This window comes from Papilio machaon, chromosome 28 (genome assembly GCF_912999745.1).
Source record: "Papilio machaon chromosome 28, ilPapMach1.1, whole genome shotgun sequence".
NCBI classification, from domain to species: domain Eukaryota; kingdom Metazoa; phylum Arthropoda; class Insecta; order Lepidoptera; family Papilionidae; genus Papilio; species Papilio machaon.
The window spans coordinates 2,774,946-2,797,548 of record NC_060013.1 but is presented as its reverse complement, the minus strand read 5'-3'; the positions used below and the strand labels follow the sequence as shown (position 1 = coordinate 2,797,548).

Sequence of the window (22,603 nt, the reverse complement as noted above, 5' to 3'; positions counted from 1 at the left end):
CAATTATCATTATACAATACTTATTATTACTTATCATCTACTTATCATATTTATTTTATTTACAATTACAATTTTACAACACAATTTTTCCGACATCCGACTCGTCCATCACAGTTTTTTATATCTTTTATTATTGTTTTAGACAATATTAGTAAAAAAATTGGAGCGAACGGCGCGCTTTTGTTACCAAAACAAGTGTCAGATTGATGTAGTGAGGTGACATAGGCGTTGATATTTTTGTAGGTCTAGTGTTGCGCCGATACACCGGCACATTGTCGGTTTTCTTCCTAACAAACAATTATCAATGACTTTTTTTTTTTATTAATTGTAATAAAATAATACCTAGACACTACAGACTAAGTAGGTACTGTACAACAGTCAGTTAGTCAGTCTTGAAGTCAGGAATGTTTAAATCAACGATTCTTAAGATTAAAAAACGATAATAATTATAACAAAATAAAAATTAAATCTGAAAACAAACTTAGAAACTATACGGGATAATAATTTTGGATATTTTAATCATCAATCTGGGCATATAAATATGAGATGTATTTTAGTCAGTCCCAGACACTTCTCGTGATGTCACTTTTGAAATTTAACTTAGCAGCATGGGGTGGCACTGGTCGTTGACCGTAATATCTAATTCTAAATCTGAAGCATCAGTTGAAGAACTGCAAGAAACAAGAACTGGTTTTCTTTTTGCTGTTGCAGCTGAAAATATTGTCGATGTAGATACTATCTTCTCTTTGGACGTTGATGGAAAAATTGAAGAGACGTTAGAAACATGAACTGACCTCCTTTCTATCTATCAGAAACAGACGACAATTCTCACACTTTCTTAAATTCAGACACAGGGGGCGAAGCTTGAACAGATGTAAGTAGTTGGTCGATCTGGTGTTGTAACGTTTCCGATAAAGGTCTTTCAGTTATAATTGAAGGAGCATAATCATCTTCGGGATCAACTGGGTATAAACCAGTGCTTTTGAATCCATTCATTATATTGGTTTGAGTCACACACTTTGGCCATGTTCTGAAGAAAATTTTAGATGCAGCTTTAAAGTTCTCTCCTGAGAAGTTCACAGGTAGTTCAAAACTTCTTGATCCCAGTGATGTTCGAAGGTAAGCAGCATAGTACTATATTATTTTTCTGCTTGCAAAGCCTCATATGATAAATGACACTTTGCGCCATCAATGATAAGCAGACACTTACCAGGTACTTTATGTTGAATGGACTCTACAAATAAGGTACTGTTCATGCTGCCTTTGGGTGCCATGTTTACTTTGTTTCAGGTGCCAAATTTGGTTTGCTCCTAATCCCCTTAAAATAATCATAGGTGGCATAGCAATACCCACAGTATTTACGCACATTGCTATTGTAACGTTCTCAGCGTGTTCTGGAGCAACAAGATGTACTCTTGTATGCCCTTTTTCAGCCAAAACTACAGTTTGTTTGTGGACTGTAATATGACACCCTTTTCCATCCATGTTATACAAGCGTTCTGGATGTGCAATAATATCTAGCTCTTCATAGAGTTTTTAACGAATGTTCTTCTTTTGTCGTTAAATCCTTACTAATATTATAAATGCGAAAGTAACTCTGTCTGTCTGTCTGTCTGTCTGTCTGTCTCGCTTTCACGCAAAAACTACTGAACCGATTTAAATGAAATTTTGTACACAGATAGTCTAGAGCCTGAGGATGGACATAGGCTACATTTTAACGCGAAAAAGGGGTTGTAAGGGGTTGAAAGTGGGGGTGAAAGTTTGTATGGAATTATCGTCATTTTTACAGGTAGAAGGTTGAAACTTATTTTCAAGGCTAATTTGATAAAGATAAATATGAAATTAAATTTTTGGAAAAATTTTACCCCCAAGGGTGCTAAATAACAATAGGGGATGAAATTTTGTTTGGCAATATATTCGGTTTTGGTGAATTTTTTGTTTCATATGCTTTGCTGTAACCCTTACCAATATTCATTCTAGAGCCTGAGGAAAGACGTAGGCTACATTTTAACGCGAAAAAGCGGTTTGAAGGGGTTGAAAGTGGGGGTGAAAGTTTGTATAGAATTATCGTAATTTTTACAGGTAGCAGGTTGAAACTTATTTTCAAGGCTGTTAATTTGATAAAGATAAATATGAAATTAAATTTTTGTAAAATTTTACCCCCAAGGGTGCTAAATAACAATAGGGGATGAAATTTTGTTTGGCAATATATTCGGTTTTGGTGAATGTTTTGTTTAATATGCTTTGCTGTTGCCGTTACATATATTAGGTCCTTACATATGAAATTGGCGTTTTGTATGGGAGGAACAAAAAGTCGAATATTTTTTAATATAATATATTTAATTAATCAAAGTATGAACCATTATTTTCTATGCACTTTTGCCATCTCATAGGTAGTTCATTGATCCCTTTACTAAAAAAACCCGTCGGACGGGAATCAATAAAATCTTTGAAGGCGATTTGGACTGCCCCATCGGAGTTGAATTTTTTCCCTTGCAAGAAGTTATCCAAATTTCGAAAAAAATGGTAATCTGTTGGAGCAAGGTCCGGGGAGTACGGAGGATGTCTTAGACTTTCCAATTGAAGCTCTTCTAATTTAGTAGCCGTCTGTTGCGCAGTGTGTGGTCTAGCGTTGTCGTGAAGCAGCAGTGGCGTGGAGCGATTGACCAGCCTAGGTTGTTTAGCCGCTAGCTTTTCCATCATGGCTTGCAATTGCTGACAATAGACATCAGCCGTAATAGTCTGGCCAGATTTGAGAAAACTGTAATGAACAATACCGGCACTAGTCCACCAAACTCTTACAAGTAACTTTTTTGGGGTTAATTTTCGCTTGGGGCAGGATTTGGCTGGCTGGCCAGGATCCAACCATTGCGCTGAGCGCTTCCGATTATCGTAAAGAACCCATTTTTCATCACAGGTAATGATTCGGTTTAAAATACCTTCATTATTGTGCCGGTTTAGTAATGTAACGCAACAGTCGACGCCCGTTTGCCGGTTTGCTTCAGTCAATTCGTGAGGTACCCACCTTTCAAGCTTTTTAATCTTCCCAATTTGCTTCAAGTGAATTAAAATAGTTTTATCACTAACATCGCAGCCTGCAGCTAACTCGGACGTGGTTTGCGATGGATCCGCTTCCACAATAGCCTTCAACTCTTCATTATCAACTCGAGTCTCAGGCCGTCCACGGGGCTTGTTCTGCAGATCGAAATTTCCAGAACGAAAACGTTGGAACCAAAAACGAACTGTGTTTTCTTTTGCAACACGACCGCCATACACATCATTCACCCTTCGAGTCGTTTCCGCAGCACTAGTGCCACGGCGGAACTCGTACTCGTAAATAATGCGATATTTTAAGTTTTCCATTTTGTAAAATGAGTGACGCAAACAGAAAAAAACAGAAGAAAAAAAACAAATGAATGACGGTCATCGAACCACAAATACATGAGTCTATAGCTGTACAAATTCGAATTTGGAATTCCTTACCAAAGAGGAGAAATTCGTGATTAAAGTGGCCAGTACGAAAAACGCCAATTTCATATGTAAGGACCTAATATTTAGTTTAGAACCCGAGAAAGGATAAAGACTACGTTACAACGCGAAAAAGGGTTTGTAAGGGGTTGAAAGTTAGGGTGGAAATTTGTATGAAAGTATCGTCATTTTTACAGTTAGAAGCTTTAAACTTATTTTTTAGGCTGCTGATTTGATATAAATAAATATGACATTTGAAATTTGTAAAAGTTTTACCCTCAAGGTTGCAATGTAACAAAACGGAATAGGGGATGAAAGTTTGTATGGGAAGATGTTTATGTGAATATTTTTTATAAGTTTAAGTAAAAACCACAACAACAATATAATTCACGACCCGTAACCCAGAGGGGTAGGCAGAGACCCAGGACCTACATTTGGCGCGGTCCGGGCACACCTCTTTCTATGTTCTTCTACATACATCAAAGCATAGCACGTTGGTTAAATAAAATAATTAGCCCAAAAAAAATGCTACCCAAAATAGTATTTCACGCGGACGAAGTCGCGGGCACAGCTAGTAAAACAATATAACAGTTGTAAACGGTTTACTTAAGCACAATAACATACACATCAAAAAGACTTTTAGAAGCCATCTATAAAAGTATTCACACTGTCAGGACTCAACGGTTACTCTTCAAAAAACCGCGTCTCGCCCCCACGCGCCCGATCGCCCCCGAGCGCCGCTCGTCGCCGTCAAGCGCGAGTCGGGCGCTATTGGCGGGTAATTTAAATTATCCGCCACAAGTTCCTTCATTTCTTTAAAATAGTGTATCACATAGGCTTATTCTTTTTTTGAGCTCTAGCTTGATACATTAGCTGGGGTTTTCTTTTTGATATTGATGGGTTTCGAGCCAAAAAAACATTGAGCCATTTGGGAATTTAGTGTTGTTTTAGGTTCTTTAATGGCTGTTTGCTCTGTTTGTTCATCACTAGAATCTGTATCCGTAGATTCTGATGAAGATGAGGATGAAGAAGATGTGGAACTGCTAGATTGCTCTTGATGGACTTGGATAAATTTTCCTTCGCTTTTTATATGACACGTTGTATGTAGGATGTTGGTCACAGTCGACATCGCTATTTTCATATTTCGAATGTCTCATCAGAGCAATCATGGAACATTGTGGTGTTGTAAATTTTAAAATATTCCTGCACGTTTGAATAACGCTGATTTTTGGGCTTGTTTGTTATATAAGGTAACATCTAAAGCAAAACAAAAACGTATTTAGTTAGTAATAAAACAAATGAGGAATGTACAATGTATTAGCCCATTTCTAAAGTTAATTAAAATTGTAACCGTCGCTTGAGTTGATGCCACCAATCCATGATCAACATCTTGTGTCGCCGGTAGTGACACTGGGTTGGAATGGTGCAGAACGCTCTCAATTATCTTTTTCGACCTTTTAGATGCCATTTACCTAAACCATAAATTGTAATAATGATTTCGTACAACGGAAGTTGTTTCTGGTACAGGTATTTCTATCAGAACTTGACCGGTTTCAGATTTGGAAAAAAATGAAAATAAACAATGTCTATCTACGTATGTATGTATGTCTGCATCTAGTCTACTACTAGATCTAGTCTAGAATAGACGTGTCTGATTTTGATTCATATATTGAACACAACTTTTCCCATATTTGTTGAGCTGTCTCTATTTGATTTATACAATTATAGATTGTGCCTCTGCATCTCGTGTCGGCCATTTTTCATCTTTTCCATCATTTAAATCGGATACAACTCCGAATATTGCTTGTGCTTTTAATATTACACGAATTTGAAACTTCCAAGACATCCAATTCGATAATCCTTCCAATACCAATAAATTTTGGTTTTCTGAAGTAGCCTCCATTTTATCTTTACCGCGATATTATAACTAAGAAACTAAGAACGTTTATTATATTTTTAAAACTATTAAAACTTTCAAAGCAGTGTATTTGACTACTCACACAAGAGAAGAAACAAAGTACGAGCCCATAGACACAGAGCAGAGAAGACACTGACAAAAACTGATTATAAAAAATTGAATGTTGCCTTATTTTAACACATATGATTGTTATATGGCCAACTTTTAAATAAAATATTTTTTTTACTAGGATACAATTACATGTTCATAGTAGAACGTCGAAACAATGAGTGTGTCGATCCCATTTAGACATCGAATATATATTAAGGGTATCGTGTGAACAATACTCTTAAATGACGTCTTGACAGGTTTAAAATGGTACTTTATCAATACTTAAACAAATATATATTAAGGGTATCGTGTGAACAATACTCTTAGATGATGTATTGACAGGTTTAAAATGGTACTTATCAATACTTAAACAAATATATATTAGTTAATTTATGTGGGAACGGTTAAAACAATGTTACGAAAATAACAAAATAATTTAAGTCAAAGGGATGTTGAGAAATTTATGTGCTAGGTTCTTATATACTAGTATTAGTAATCTTACATGATATTACATAACAAAATGGAGTAAATAGTAAGTATATATCGACGCTGGAAAGCGTAAACGCTGTAACCCCGAAAGTATGAACTTTACAGGAGAGCCAAAAAATGATAACTCGTGAGCTGATACGCCTACAAGCATGCGGTATTTAGCAATGTTGTGTAGTTTGTGCTAACCTATAATAAAATCATTATCGTTTGATAATGGTTAAAATTATTAACGTGTGAAAAACATATTCGCGATTTCAAGGGTTACAGCGTTTATGCTTTCCAGCGTCGATATAGTGGTCATTATAGAATTGGTTTAGAATGTTCGCTTGATTTATGAGAATTAGTAGAGTTAGAAGATTCAGGGGATATAGTAATCTTGTGGGGAAACCGAGAGTTTGGGGCTGGCTACCCTGTTCGTAGGTTTCGTTTAAAGTAATTGTTTGGGTATGTTCTTCGGTTTGAACGCATACATCTCTAAATTGTCTCCGATTGACTGTTTTATTATCTAGAGTTGCACTTTGTTTTAACATATTGTTTCAGTGGTATTCTAGAGTTGAAGGTTGTTTAAGTTTTCGATTAATTCGGAAGTCTCTGGGCAGACAGCGATTCCCGACGAGTTGCCCATCTCGTTGGTCGCCGACCAGTTTAAATTGTTAACATTAGTGGATGGTGTCGGTTGAGCGAGTTCGTTTTTGTTTCTAAGGTTATTGTAAGCTCGTTTGCGACATTCGCTTATGACGTGTCCTGGGTGTTTACAATAATTGCATATCTTAGTTTTTTTGTGTGTTGGGTTTAAATGATTGCTTAGTGATCTATGCTGAGGATATGTCATGGGACGTTGAGTGGGAAGGTTTGTACAGAACGGGGGTTTATGTGGTACAATTGAGAGACGTGGGGAGTTTGTTCTAAATAGCGCTTGACGGGCGTTATTCATGGCTCTGATTTTATCTTCCTGTAGGGCGAAACGCCCTGTCTCATACAGATTATTAAACCCTTTATTCCTTAACATCATTCCGATATCTGAACTAATCCCGTTTATAAAGACATTTAGTGCGGTCTCCTCAGTGGTTGCAAGGCGACCCAGTAAAGTATTATCTAAGATTTCCGCGTTCAGTTTTTTTACTATTTTACTTCGACAGAGCTCTACTCTATGATAGTATTCTGTAATCGACTCGTTATGTTTTTGGAACATTGATTGTTTAGGTGCGCGAAAATTTTTGGATAAGAAATGTTTTTAATTCCGCCCAGTTAAGAAATTGTTTGGCATGTACGTCTGCAGAATAGGGGCCAGGTATTTTATTTCTATTCAAAGCGACGCCCGTGTGTGTAGTGTTAGTTACTAGCGGCTAGTATTTACTTGTGTAATAGACGAATATATTTGAGTTCCAATAAAACGAAAGTATTGTCTGATATAATGTCTATTATTCAAAAAACAATCACATGATACAAATTCTTTAAATGCCTGTTTACAAGTTCGTCGAAGGAAGTATGTGAGCGAGCGAGAGAAGACGGCGTGTGCGCGCCTGAGCGAGTGTATCCCGACTGCCCATATCGACCTTGAAATGTAACGGCTCGCTATTTAACCCACCGCGCGCCGTCGCTAGGCGATATTCACTTCCGGTCGTAAACCCGATGCTATATGTCGACGACTCCAAACCGCTGCCAATACACTTGGTGCCTGGTTTCGGAAATGGAGGATCGAAATTAACCTTAGCAAAATCGCGGCGCTCTACTTTTCACGCCAGAAAGAGGCTGTTCTTTCATCCATTAAACTCATGGACAGCCCAATACCTTGGGAAGACCAAGTTAAATATCTACTGTTAAATGTCATACTGGACTCTAAACTTAACTTCTCCGCTCATGTGACCCGGGTCAGGAACCGCGCGACTTTCATCCTAGGTCGTCTTTCCGCGTTGTTTAATAGAAAGAGTAAAATGTCCCTTCGGAACAAGGTGACACTCTATAAATCAGTAGTTTGTCCCGTCATGACGTATGCTAGTCCGGTATTCGCGCACATCGCCCCGAAACAAATACATCGACTTCAGGTGAATCAGAATAGATTCATGCGTAGAGCCACGGGAGCCCCGTGGTACATGCGCAACAGTGATCTTCATATAGACTTGGACTTGCCCACCATTGCCCAACACCTGAAATTGGCGTCGCGTCGTTATTTTGACTCTGCCGTCGGTCATCCTAATCCACTAGTTGTAGGTGCCGCCACCTACAATCCAATCGCGCTCGGTAAGTTTCGTCGGGATTATCGTAGACCTAGGCACGTTCTTGACTTTCAAGACGATGCAATTACTATCGCCCAGGCTAACGCTTTCCGAAGTGGTAATAATGTTAGCTGTATTAATAACAGCAATCAGATAACAGCAACCGACCAAGCCGAGGTCCCCTCTCTGGGGCCCTTGCGCCCAGTCACTCCATGGAGCGTCCACCGAAGCGACGTAAGAGCTCGGTGACCTCCCAATCCGGTAATAATAACGAAGTAATAGCCCGAGCCGAGGCTCCTGATGGAGCCCTCGAGACTAGTTACTCTTAAATGAGGTTTAGGCTAAGCGCCATCTGCGCCCGGCCACCTCAAGCCCGGTGAAACTGTAAATACAAGGCAAACAGTGACTACTCAGTCACAAAAAAAAAAAATTGGTAGGCGAATCTAACCTTGCGCGTGCGATCGTTTCTTTTACGCTGCGCGGCGCGTTACACTTGTTTTATAGTCAATTAATATTTTTATCAAATTAAATTTAATAACTAGACTATAAAGCTTTGTCGTTTAGAAAATACTATGAAACCGGCTCCCAAACAGGCCGCAGTTATGGGTCCAATATATAAAACTTTTTTTGAAACTTGCGTGGTAAGGAATATTAATTTTGATTCCGTGTTTATTTTTATTGACCCAGAAGTGTGCACAACACAAAACAACGGCTTGATCAATGTAAAAAATATAACGTTTTATTCGATATGAGTTCTACGTTGAGTAATGTAGCAATGCGTATTGTTCCAACTGAGACTGAATGCTTGATTTGCAGTCATCATCACATACACATACCTAACGAAGGTCTTGAGCCTACCCCTATATTAGGGATGAGTAGTCCTAACATAATTACGCCGACCCAGTGCGAATTTGATGACTTAGATGGTTAATATTTTCTTTTTGTTAACGTTACGTTTCAGTTCCTCATGCTATTTTCATCAGCGTTGGGGGGTAACGGTGATGTGTCGTCATTTCAACTGGTAATTTGTTTTTATATAACTACGGCCGTTGTATAAATGCACTTTTTCCTTTATTCAATTGTTTAACATTTATGGACAACAGATGTTAATAACTCTTCCCTTTTCAGTTGGCCCGACTATCGTTTCCAACAGTTGAAACGGTAAGTTCACACAATTTATAGTTTTATTAATTATCGTCAACTTGCTAGTTGCGTTGTACAACAATGACAAAGGAAGATGAAAAATTACAGAAACATAAAAAGAAAAAGGTAGAATTCTGGTATGCGGCGTGCACTGGCCACGCAACCACGGGACTTTTAATCAATATTTGTTCATCTGGAAAACATTTAAAAAAACATTTTTTTGTTATTTCCTTGCGCAAGAGTTTTTTTTATTCTGATGACATCTTACTAAATAGTATATGCGAATGTTTGGATGAATGGATGGATGTTTTTTTTTTAAATAAAAATGTATTAGAGTAGTCTGTGGCGAAATTATAGTTTGTTTTGCAGGTATAGGATTTCTGAATAACGTATTACGTTCCATGTTCCACTTTCCGCTATCTTGATGTCACCTTCCATAATTGTTTCTCTTGGTATAGCTGCCTGTGGTAAATTAACTTTAGTTTCTTTTCCATCTTGTGCGATGGTATCGGTAATGTGTGAAATATAATCAACTATAGGTTGTGGAACCACTTGATAATCTCTTCTTGAAGTACTTCTCTTGCGTCGGTTCTTAAATTTAGCACATTCTGTCCAGATCTTCGTACTGCTTCAAGTAACGTAAACATGCTTAGCGGTAGACGTTTATGTAAGCGCGGATCTACGCCTCTAAGTTTTTCATAAGTCTCGTTCACTATAGGGATGAAACCCCCGAGATCAACATTTTGCGTACTGGGCCTTCAGACGTGCTGGGAACCACAGTATCAACTTTATTGTCTTCTTTCTGTTTGTTGTTGCGCTGCTTCCAGTTTTGGGAGCGCTGGGTCGGCTGGCGACGGATGATTTCACGTTGTGAGTTATAAAGGGCTGGTTCGTAAGCCCAATTTTCGACCATCTTCCTTTAATTGTGATATTCGTATGCTCTTTTCGCGTCGCGTGCTGCTCGGCGGTTTCCGCCGGGATGGCTACTGCCACGAGGTTTGCCTCGAACATTTTGTGCTTGCATCTCTAAAGAGGTATTTTAAAGCTTTGTGTCAAAAACGACGTTCCATGTTATCTATATATGTGGGGTCGTTATTGAAAAAATACTTCAGTAAACTGCCAAGAAAACACTTTAATCTTTTTCAACATATCGTAGCTTCACAGAACATCTTTTCTTAATCAAATCTGTCAAATGTCATCTGTCAGTCTACGTCATGGTCGGGATACAATGTTGCTATTTTAAACTTATAAAATCGTACTTGGTAATAAACTAAACATCTAAAATAATTTAAATTAAATCTACTTTTTCCCCACATATATATAAAAATGAATCCCTATATCCCTTGGTCACGCCATCACGCGTGAACGGCTGGATCGATTTCACTTTTTTTTTTGTTGTGTTTGTTATTGTCAGAAGAAGGTTCTTATGACCGAAAAAATTTAAAAAATGTAGATGGATGGATGGAAAATGATGTATGTTTGAAGGTATCTCCAAAAAGGCTTAATGGATCTTAATTAAATTTTGGTATAGATATAAAACACAGTCTGGAAAAACATATAGGCTACATATTACGTTTTTTTTAATTCCGCGCAGACGAAGTCGCGGGTGACAGCTAGTTAGATAATAAAAGTGTAGTCTTGTCTATTCATTTAAAAGAAAGCCTTTTAAACATTATATTCGTCTCCACTAGAAACCGTACAACTTGCCGAGCGCAAAAGAGATAGACCCGCGGCACAGTTACGCAGACGAGAAATTCGAAAGGCTGCAAGAGTACTACAGCTACATGAACAGCCGCATCAAGGAGCCGCACAACCCGGTAATGTGTGTTTGCATCATTAATAATTATCACAAAATTAAAACACAAATTAAAAAGTATTAAAGTAAAAAGCAACGAAAGTCTCTGACCTACACATATCAGGGGATCACGGAGAAAAAAAAACTCGGTAATGTGTAACAGATGGTTACGACTGCAGTAACTCACGCCTGTAACCCAGAGGGGTAGGCAGAGATCACGGACCACCATTTGGTGTGGCCAAATGAACCTCCTCAATCCACTTTTCGCTATTTCGGGAGACAAAGCTTTACTTGTGACGAGTCGCGTCGCCGTCTTTTTCTCCCGGGAATTCACACATATGTACGGGTTGCATCACGATGTTTTCCTTCACCGTACGAATGTCGGATAAATGTACATATGTAAATCGGAAATCACATTGCTACATGGCAGGATTCGTACCCAAGACCTGCAGATTGCAAGTCAAGTGCTTAACCCTTGAGCCACCGACGTGATTTATATTCTCTCTTTTTGTCTAAATGAAAGGGATGACAATACACTGATCACCAGTGTGCCCCTCTGTGTCCTAGTTACTCTTTAGCTGTGCCCAAAACCCTTCTTTCCTCTTACTTAATACAAAAGACTCTAAAACCCCTTGTTCTTGTTTGATATTGCTAACACACTAAATGTAGATGTAAGCTTTATTGAACACTGGAACTATTAAATCTTATTTATTGAACCACTTTGAAAAAACATCCCATAAAACACGAATAGTAAAGACGAATAGAGTGAAATCACACTGATTTTAACTGAATAACAACTGCAACTGTGCGTTCAGATACGAACTAAGTTTTTATGCGGGTTTGTAAGTTCGATAGTCACTTCTTTTCGCCTAAACGAATGAACCGATTCGTATTTTCTTCTGGATTGTCACAGTTATAGTGTATGGTATAATTCAAACGGCGGTTTTCTGGGGACTGATTTATTTAGCGAAATCAGTAGGGTAGGTTAACGTAACCTACCTACATTAACAATAATACATTACAACAGTAAGTAGATTTTATTATTAATAAACAGTGTTATGAATGAAGGAATCTATGAATTTGCAGATAGAGCGACGTGAGATTCTGGAGACGGCTCAGAAAAGACTGTTTACTTTTATAGACACGCACATAAAGGATTTAAAGCGATTGCTCTTCGAGACTGACATGGCGCTAATGTCTATGGTACTTTTAAAACTTAACAAGAAAATGGACACGTCCGAAGCTAAAATAAAATCAACACAGGCTAAAATACCTTTCGGATTATACGCCAGTCCAGGTAACATTTTTTTCATGTGAGTTATGTCGTGCGGTAAGGGAAAGGGCTTTTTGAAATATATTTTATTCAATTTATAAGACAACTTCACTCTAAGAAGGTTACAAGCGAACTGAATTTTCTGTCAAACTTATCTCTAAAGAGAACATGAGTATACAATAAAGCTTTATGTTACACTATCAATGTTATCGGACATACATGCGTTCTTAAGATTAACTTATTCTACTGGTCGTTAAGTAACTCCTCCGCCCGAAGAATGCAACGTACTGGAGTTCATTTTCAACCCTAAGCAACCCTGTTTCTTGCATTGCGATGCCGGTCTGCAGTGTAGTCCGTCGACTAAACAACTATCTACACATTTGATTTTATTTTTGTTATTAGCAGATCGTTGTATTTCGCGGTTATTCTTGTACAATTTACCGATTCTTGTTGCTGGGTGATCATCTGTGCGATGCAGTCTTTTGATGACTGTAAGGGTCGCCAATCTAACTGTTTACATATTTTCAAATCTTCGTTAATGTGTGTGCAGGGTTCTTGCGATTACATAATATAACCGTTTCCATAGAAGCACTACGCAGTAGTATTGATACATGCTGCTAGATATGTGCTTCTTAAGAGCGCGATCGTACGTCACCGCGGATTGGTACGATGCCTGCACTAGGTCTATGAAACTGGAATAATCCAGGTTGAATCTCCGTTCAGAGGCGCATTGGATAAATCCAGAAATTCCCTCCACTAGAGCTGAGTCTAGGATCATAGGGTAGTTGCGCTCAACTGATGGGACTGTTGAGATGTGCTTAGGCGTGAGGTCTGGCTTCCTAACTGGTGTAGGTGGTAACGGCTTCGGGACAGGGTCGGCTGAGACCGGAGTCTCGTTTGTGGGCTCTTCAGACTAAGTGGGCTGGCTCGCAGGCTTGCCTCCTCGTCCTCTGAATCCTCCTCGACCTTTTTCTCGAAAAGTTCATGATGTTGTGGTGTTCATGTTGTCGTTTTATTGGTAATATATAAATTACAGGTCATAAAAGTAAATGTTATAAAATCTTATTGTAAACAAAGAAATAAAAAAAATTCTTCATAGCTATACAGAGCCTTCTTGATAAGCCATGATTTTAATATATTTTTAAATGACGCGAGGCTGGTAGCCGCTTTGACGTGGTCCGGCAAACAGTTGTAGACAGCAAGCCCCATGACGTGTGTCGACTTCTCCGTCGTAGCCAGTCGATGCGCCACTGGAGCTAGCTTGTCCACGCCGCGAGTCATCATACTGCTGCTGTTTGATTCCTTTTGTGTTTTTAAGTCGCGAAGCGTTTGACGGGTGAACATCGCCACCTGGAAAATAACTAGTGACGGCAATGTTAAGATCTTCCGCGGTACCCTAGCGATCGCCCTAACCGCGAGTTTTTGCAGACGGAATGCCAGTTCCCTGTCGGCCGCGCGCCCCCACAGCTCGGTGCCGTACTGCAGCAGCGAGTGTACGGTCGCGAAGTAGCAGCTGCGGACGATATCAGCGGGATGACTCGCGCGAGCCGGTGCAATGCGAAGCACGCGGTACCTAGTTTAGCGCATAGCTTGTCAATGTGCGAGCCCCACATGAGACCGCGGTCGATCTCGAAACCTAAAAATGACGTACAGCTTACTTGTTCGATATTAGTACTACCTATCGAGACCGAAAGTTCCTGGCATTTACTTTCTGGTATTCCAAAGTGTAATTAGACTAACCGATCTTATTTAGAAAGGCTAAAATAGTCTCAGTAGTAGTGTCTGACTTAAAACACCACGCTTGAATGTGCTTCAGTCATTCCACAGCTTGTAAGTCTGTAAGTCGATGACTACAGTTGAGCGTTTTCTGTTCTTACGCTTTCTGTTTACAACTCGCCATCCGTTGACAATTTTAAAAATTTTTTCTTCTTTTTCTTTATCTAATGTATCCTCATTACTAGAGACGGGACAATTAGACGTTTCTGGAACACTTGGTTTGTTTCCAATTTAGTTTTATAATCTATATACTATGCATTAGAGTTTATGTCAACAGATAACGCTGTCAATAATGTTTCATTCCAGGCCTTCTAAAAATGTGATAAGTCACATTTTTTCTCCTTTTTATTAATTTGTTTGGACAGTTTTTGGCATAGTGATTGGGTTTTTTACATATAAAGCATCTTACCTTCGAAAAATTTTTCTTTTCATTCTTCACCCGATGTGTAAATAATGCATTTTCTTCGCATTTCTCAAAATCTCTGCGTAGATTTTCCTGTAATAATTTGCCCTTTACTATTTCACTGCATAATTTGATGTTTAAATTTTCTAACGCCATGATGAGCGGATCAAAATCCACAGACAGAAAATCATCATCCCATGGAGCGTTTATATCTCGTAGTTGTTGATCTAACTCCGTGATCTCCAAGGATACGCTTCCATGTTATCAAACTGTTCCAATTTCAATCCGAATAATGTGCGTAACAGACCTAGGCGTCTACATAGCCCTTTGTCTTCATATGCCTTCTTGAGATTATTCCATGCTTCAAACCAGGTGGTTGCATTTCGCACGTGTGCAAAAGATGATGGCTGTACCATTAAACATATTTTCGCAAGTGCAAGTAGGTTTGGGAACTCCATGCACCGACTCTTCGATGCAATCCCATAAGTCTTCGTGGACCAGGTACATCCGCATCAAAAATTTCCAATTTACATAACAGGAAATCCCACTGAGTTTTTAAAATTTGCAGCTATTCCCGAACTATTTGCCGTAGATGTAGATGACGCTGACGACGCATTCAATGGCGTTGCAGACCTATCTTTCGGCATCTCGTTTTTTTTTTTAATTTAGTTAACTTGGCAATAAAACTATATAAGGCACATTTGTTTATTGCGTATCCTAGGTCCATATCCTGTAGGGTTTTGGCAATAACAAAACGGATTGAGTTATACTAATACGATGAGGAGCACATTAGATTTACATGGCAGAAAAAAACAAAGAGAAAGAATGGTAGCACTAGATACATAGATTATGTAACCGGAAAAACATTAATCGATTAATCTGTACAGATTATAATTAATAATAAATTGTTTGGTTTATATATAATTTCTAACAAAGGAACTTGTTAATGTTTTTATAATTTGTCATTAACTGTTTTTTTTGTAAGGCCAGTACTTTTTAAGTTATTTAAAAAAGTTTTATATATCCCTAGACCATGTTGTTGTTTGTATAATATGTACGTGTAAATATTGTATGTATAATTTTAAAAGTCTTGACTTGCTATTATTGAGTTGCTTCATTTCATAGACGATAATTAAATAACAAAATACAATAAACACAATATAGTCTAAGAGCCAGTGGGAGGTAGACCTTCACATTTAATAACCATTCCTACGTTAACTTGCCATTCGAAAAATGTTCATGGCAATTTTAAATTAAATTAATTTTAATCAATTTTCTTTCATCACTTTCTATTGATAACCAAATGAATTTCATGTCAAATGATAGCAGAATAGGCATGCCTACTTATTACAGAGGTGTGAAAGTCGACGCTACCACGGTCTCTTCTACTAATAGAAGAGTTCCAGAAACGAATATGCCAAATTAATTATTTCCAGAGTTCAAATGTCTGGGAACATCTTATTACATAGCTTCAGCGCACAACCAAGAGGATGCACAAATGATATTATCAAGCGAAAGAAAACCGCATTGCTATACTTTTAGAGGTAATTTTTCTTTGATATCACTTTTTAGCCGACTTCAAAAAGAAGGAGGTTATCAATTCGACTGTATTTTAACAAATAATAGCGAAGAAGACTATTGTGTCTTGATGTTTTATGAAAATAATTAACGAAACCAAGAAAAGAAATAATTACCAAGATAATATACATTGTTGAATTTGATGTGTATGTTATAAAAGTTATTTAATTTTTTCTGTATCTCGTTTCAATTGAAAGTCAAAGGATTTAAACAGAGAAATGACAAATTCAATACATGGCGGCCATTATGATATTTGACATTTCATTTTTTTAGTTATTTTGTGAAAATTGTGATACAAAATGAAGTCCTGTTCGGCAAGAAGATAGCATAAAGTTCTCTTAATGTCAACATTATTCAAGATCTGATATCAGAAATGATAACCAAAAAGTTAACATAAAGTTAACATAAAGCTCTCTTATGAGCCATCTAGTGCCATCTTTTAGAGATCATTAAAAAGATATCAGAAAGATAACATTTTCTAGAGATCATAAAGTTAACGTTTTTATGTTAAAATTAAGAGGCTAGTGTAAAATTAAAATTGACATGGAAAATAGGTTTAATTATTGTTTATTTGATAACACAATGAATAGTAACGATATTACATACCAATATAAATAATCTTATTATTAAAATTATAAATACTTTTACGGCTCAAGTAATGATATAGGAGTTTTAAATGTTGGTGGTAGTTGCTGATCTTTTTGGCTCACGTACGTGGCAGGTGGCATTGGTATATTATTTATTCCGCTATCTGAAAATAAAGTGTTTTATTAATAAGGAACAAAATAATTATATATAATTGAACAACTTTATTTGTTACATACCTCATCATACATACCATACCATGTTACATACCATATCAGCTCGAATAATTAGTAAGGTAGGATTTTTGTTTTCGGCCACTTGAAAGTTCGAGATTCTGAATATACCCATGATGCAGGTACGATTGCAGACGTTTTATCCCAAAAAACTACGAAATACATCTTGTGTTGAATCCTAAAAAAAATATCAAATCAGAAATTGAAAATATTCATTAAATTTTAGCGCATTCTAAATTTTATCACACACTTTTACAAAGACGATGCTGATAAGTTTTTTTTTTATTATGTATGAATTAAATGAACAAAATTGTATACAAATGTTTAAATTTAGAAATATTTTAAAAAGTAAAATATTTAAACTGCATTTAATTAAAATAGCGACGAGCATCGTCTTACAATTTTAAATAATTTAATTAGTTATAAAATATGAAAAAATGTGTTTATAACCTATATTCATACTTACAAGTTTATTTGTTCGGCAATTAAATTCTTGATAACTAACTGAATAATAAGAATAACAAATACTATTAATTATATTTTCAACCAGTATGTTAAGTCAAAAATATTACGTTCATGTTGTAATAATTGAATAAAAACACTTAGCAATGCCGAACGAATTACGATGCAATTTACGCTTGTCAACAATCACTCTTTAATGGATGAGTGAGAGGTCCGTATAGAACAAAATGGCCGCTGTTGGTTTTTAAAAGTTTTATTAACAAAAAAATATGTTCTCGAAAAGTCATCATTTAGTTATCATTGAGATTGCTTCAAAATGACATCGGCAAAAAGTTATCGAAAAGACAACATTTTGCTGAGCTCTAAAAGTCAACATGTTTCAGACAACATTATGTCATCTTTCTGACTTTTATGCCGAACGGGGTGATGTTGTAAAATAAGAGTAGCTAATGTTGTATAGTTGATAGAAAGTGTGTTTTATCAGAAATATTAAGTAATATTTGAGTTTTTTCATCTAAATTGTACTTTAATTGGTTTAGGCTTTGGATCGGAACAAGAAACACTCTAAATCTAGTAAATTCCGAAACATTTCTGATGAAATACTTTCTGAGATAATTAAATAACATTAGCTACTATTAATTTACAATATCATTTCATGTTACTTGCAATTTTCACAAAATAACCTAAAAAGTGAAATTTCAAAATGGCCTCCGCGAATTTAACGTTCCTTTGATTAAATAATTTCGAATTTGAAAATAAATCATAGCTGTTTTTATTTAGTTAATAATTTAAAAAAACTTAGTAAGTAGCCTATGTGTTCTTCCAGACTATGATCTACATATATGCCAAATTTCATTACGATCCGTTGAACCGTTCTGGAGATACCTTTTAACAAACATCCATCTAAATATTCGCATTTATAATATTAATCATATATGTTTTATGTTCAGGTGCATTTGCTTTCTCCGGTTTCTACCATCGACATTCAGAGACGACATACGTGGGTCCCCACGCTGAGCAATTCCAAGCCAAAGACCCCAGTCAGGGTCTGTATTGTCATTCTGATGATAACTGGAGTGACGCACAGTGCATCTACAAGTATGGATGTCAAATAAATCATATATTTTTTAGAGTCTAATCGTTGGTTTCTGAGAACAAAATCTCTGTATAAAACATATTGTTGTCCCTGTCATTAACTTTGACAAAACAGAGATAGCAATATGTTTTAACTGATTTGACACTTGTTTTAATGCATATTGCTGTCTCTGTTTGGTCAAAGCGAGTATAAGGGATAGCAATATAATAGTGTAGTAGCAGTGGAGTGAAAAGACTTAATAATGCAAATATACTGCCACCTTGAATGACTAGATCTGAGTGAGACCAGAGCGGAATTAGGTACTATTGGAGTGAATAAAGTTTTAAAATACCAATACAGAACTATTATCGAGACAAGAACTTGAATTTTTGTTCTATTTATAATGTTTATTATTTATTTTTACTGTTGATTTATATTTATAAGTAATTTTGTATTATTTAGCTATTATATTTTAATTTTAAAATTTACCTCCCAAGTAGGGATGGTAGAGGAAGACCAAAGAAAGTATGTATGGATTGTGTGAAAGAGGATAAGAAGGGGGTAAATTTAGATATAACGGCTGATAGAGATGTATGGAGGAGTACATACTGTGCCGACCCTCTATAGGGATAAAGGTAGGATGATGAAGTAGGGTTGACGACAGGCAGGCGGCTGTAAAAAATTAATTTAAAACTTTAAGGTTTATAAAACCTTATGTGCCGACCCCACGTGAGTGGGAAGGCCAGGGAGATGATGATGTGTAGCAGTGAAGTATTAAGTTCTAAATAATCTAAAATTTCATTGTATTGTGACCATCATGATGTGATCGTTGCTGACAACTACTAATGTATAAATGTATATCTTCAGAATAAATCCTCGCGAAGAGTTCCCTGAATCAGTAGAGTATGAACCTAAGGTGTCGTACTGGTGTGGACCGTATCGCTACTTCTTGCCAGCCACCACAGACGTCCGTTGCATCTTCTCAATATTCTCTATGAATTTTATACTCCGCTTCGGATATGATGGCGTCAGTTATAAGAGCTCCGATCTATCTTTCGTAAGTATTTCACAGGACAGGTAGAACAGTAGAGTACAGGAACTAGTTAGGACTACAGTGACTCTTGTTTGAAAAATAGCCTATAATCTATCCCGCTTGCATCAACTAACTTTCAGTAAAAGCCGTCAAAATCTGTCCAGTCGTTTCGGAGATTACTCAGAACACGATTTTGCACAGACAGACAGACATTAGTAGTAGAATAGTGTCTGTAGACAATGTATAAACCGCCACAACTATCTAAGCCGGTGAGCATAATTCAAACTGAATTATGACAGCACACTAGCGTCCCTATGTCACAGTGTACAGTGTCACTAGATCCTTGTACGTTACGGCATTTTTGATGTGAAACATCTATAGGATCACTTGTAAACCGAATCGTTGGCGTGGCGACGCTTGCCGTGGCGACGGGTCGTCACGCTATACTGAGGTATACATATATATATTTTATGTGTTTAGTTTAATAATATTGAATATTTTATATTACTATTATTATTCCACATATTTATTAATTTTCTGATTTAAACATTTTTCTTAATATTATTGCCATTGCCATTGCCATTGTCATTATCATTATCATTAGTACTATTATTTATTTAATTATAATATTTAATATTTTATGCACATTACTTGTACACACACGATGTTTCACATCTGCCAGGCGTCCCATGACGGCTCACAAGTTTTTTTATTCCTAAATAGGTTGTATTATAAGTACTAAGTGCGATAGCAGCGCCTCTTACGAGCCCAGATAAGCTTGTTGCAGAGAAGCGCTGCTATCGTGGTTAGTTTTGTCAGTAATTGTCACACCTATAATAGACATAGTACGACAAGTATTGTATGACAAGGATCTTGTGACACATTTTGACGATGAAAGTGGCGCTAATGAGCCGTCATAGTTTGACTCATGTCCACTGTGTTAGATAACTTTGGTCGTTTTTTTTTTTATATCATAAGGCGGCAAACGAGCAAACGACCACCTGGATTCGCCGTAATAGCGAGGCGACCGTTGCCCATAGACATCCGCAAATACAGATGCGTTGCCTACCTTTAATCAACGGAGAAAAGGACGCACAGAAAGAGGATATTTCTCTTTCCTATGCGTCCCCTCCTCCGGCAAATCCACTTCCCCTTCCCATCCTTTCCTAAAAAGGAAAGGGTGGGAAGGGGAAGTGGATTGCAAGAAGTGCAAGGACTAAAATTAGGCCTCCGGCACCACACTCATCCGACGTAACGCGGAATTGTTTCCACTTGACGCCTGTTTTCTGTGTGGTCGTGGTATTGCACCGGGCGACCCGACCAATTCGTACACCCAACAAATATTGTTGTTGCGTTCATAAAATAGTGACAATTGCTACAATTTAAATCTTACTAATATTATAAATGCGATTGTTTAGATGGATGTTTGTTTGAAGTTATCTCCGGAACAACTCAACGTATCTTGTTGAAATTTAACACAGATTTACACAGTCATTAACAAAAGCTTTTTTTTTAATCCACTAGCTTGTGTTTTATATAAGTTGAGAGAAGGCTCGAATTCCTACATTGGAGATAAACAAATTTTTAATTAATAAATTATATTTTAATTCCAGATGTACCAGAACGGGCAAGTTTTCTACACGGACGAGCCATGGGCGGGCATGTCGTGCTGGAACTGGGCCTGCAAATGGCGTCACAACCAGAATCAACGCTCCAACGAATTCTTTGTCAATTAAATATATCAAAAACAATATTTATGTGTTTACTAGCTGTCGCCTGCGACTTTGTCCGGTATTTAAAAAAAAACTTAATAGTCTATGTGTTCTTCCAGACTATTTTCTACGTTTGTGACAAATTTCATCAAGATCCGTTGATCCGTTTTGGAAATACCTTCATACAAATATCCATATAAATGTTCGCATTTATAGTAGTATAATAAATAATATAAATATAACAAAGCTGAGTATTAAAAGTAAAATAAAAAGCAGAATTTCCTCAAAAAAAAACGATTTAATAATAATAATAATTACAATATAACAATGTATTTTATTTACATCAACTTTGTACAGAACATTAGTTATCTAGAACTAGGCTGCAGTAATAATTCTTTATCCCTTACATTTTCTTTGAACAAAACAGACAACAAATGGCATTGTATTCAAACCATTACATTTAAACTTTAGAAAAAAACTATAATTGATAAGAAACCTTTTAAAGTCCAACATTTCCAGATTTTTTTTTATATTTATCATCTACTGTAAAAATTGACATAAATGCTTATAAATAGCAATATTATTATTTCTAGTAAGGGAGGTGAAGTGGGGGTTTTTGGATTTAAACGAGCGTGGCAGTTAAACATAAGCGGGGAACCTTGCATCCAATTAAAAACCCCCACCACAAATGAAACTTTTAGAGTAACTGGTCAGAATAGTAAAGGAAGTTTTTTATAAATACTGAAGCGCGTCAGATTAAGGCAGGGTGAGTCAATTACATTCAGAAAAGTCTGAATTGCAATTTTCAGCCCAAAATAAATAATATATAAAATTCTCGTGTCACAGTTTTCGTTGCCATACTTCTCCGAAACGGCTTGACCGATTTTGATGAAATTTTTTGTGCTTATCCGGTATCTATGAGAATCGGCCAACATCTATTTTTCATACCCCCCCATTTTTTAACTGCGCGCGGACGGAGTCGCGGGCGACAGCTAGTCTATATATATAAAAGAAAGTGGTGTTAGTTACACTATTTATAACTCAAGAACGGCTGAATCGATTTGACTGAAAATTGGTGGGCACGTAGCTTAGAACCAGGAAACGGACATAGGATAATTTTTACCCCGTTTTCTATTTTTTATTCCGCGCGGACGGAGTCGCGGGTAAAAGCTAGTTGTCAGATATTTGAAAAGTAGACTTTTCTGCATGCAATTAACTTATCCTGTTTCAAACTGACGCACTAGATCATTTTAAACAATAGATTTTTTTACCTAGTATCCTGATCGGCTAATTGTAAGGCTAAGTGTTAAATTTGTGGTAAATTTACTAGATTGAGTGCAAACTTCCTCTATTA

General features: G+C 36.9%; 2 protein-coding genes across 3 annotated transcripts; one reads left to right on the top strand and one right to left on the bottom strand.

Annotated features, from left to right (window-relative positions):
• The first annotated feature begins 660 nt into the window (after positions 1–660).
• On the top strand, positions 661–21,311 carry LOC106711709. 2 transcript variants are annotated; one of them, XM_014504089.2, is made up of 8 exons: positions 8,873–9,202; positions 9,310–9,342; positions 11,016–11,141; positions 12,206–12,416; positions 16,008–16,115; positions 18,380–18,527; positions 19,372–19,561; positions 21,151–21,311. In XM_014504089.2, the coding sequence occupies exons 1-8, from the start codon at positions 9,149–9,151 to the stop codon at positions 21,271–21,273; spliced, it is 993 nt and encodes a 330-aa protein (XP_014359575.1). In that variant the 5' UTR covers positions 8,873–9,148; the 3' UTR covers positions 21,274–21,311. The 2 variants fall into 2 exon arrangements, with proteins under 2 accessions (XP_045540873.1, XP_014359575.1); XM_045684917.1 differs by lacking the exons at positions 8,873–9,202; positions 9,310–9,342 and adding an exon at positions 661–874.
• Positions 2,344–3,363, bottom strand: LOC123722606 (histone-lysine N-methyltransferase SETMAR-like). Its single transcript, XM_045684916.1, has one exon. The coding sequence runs from the start codon at positions 3,361–3,363 to the stop codon at positions 2,344–2,346; it is 1,020 nt and encodes a 339-aa protein (XP_045540872.1).
• Positions 21,312–22,603: the final 1,292 nt, after the last annotated feature.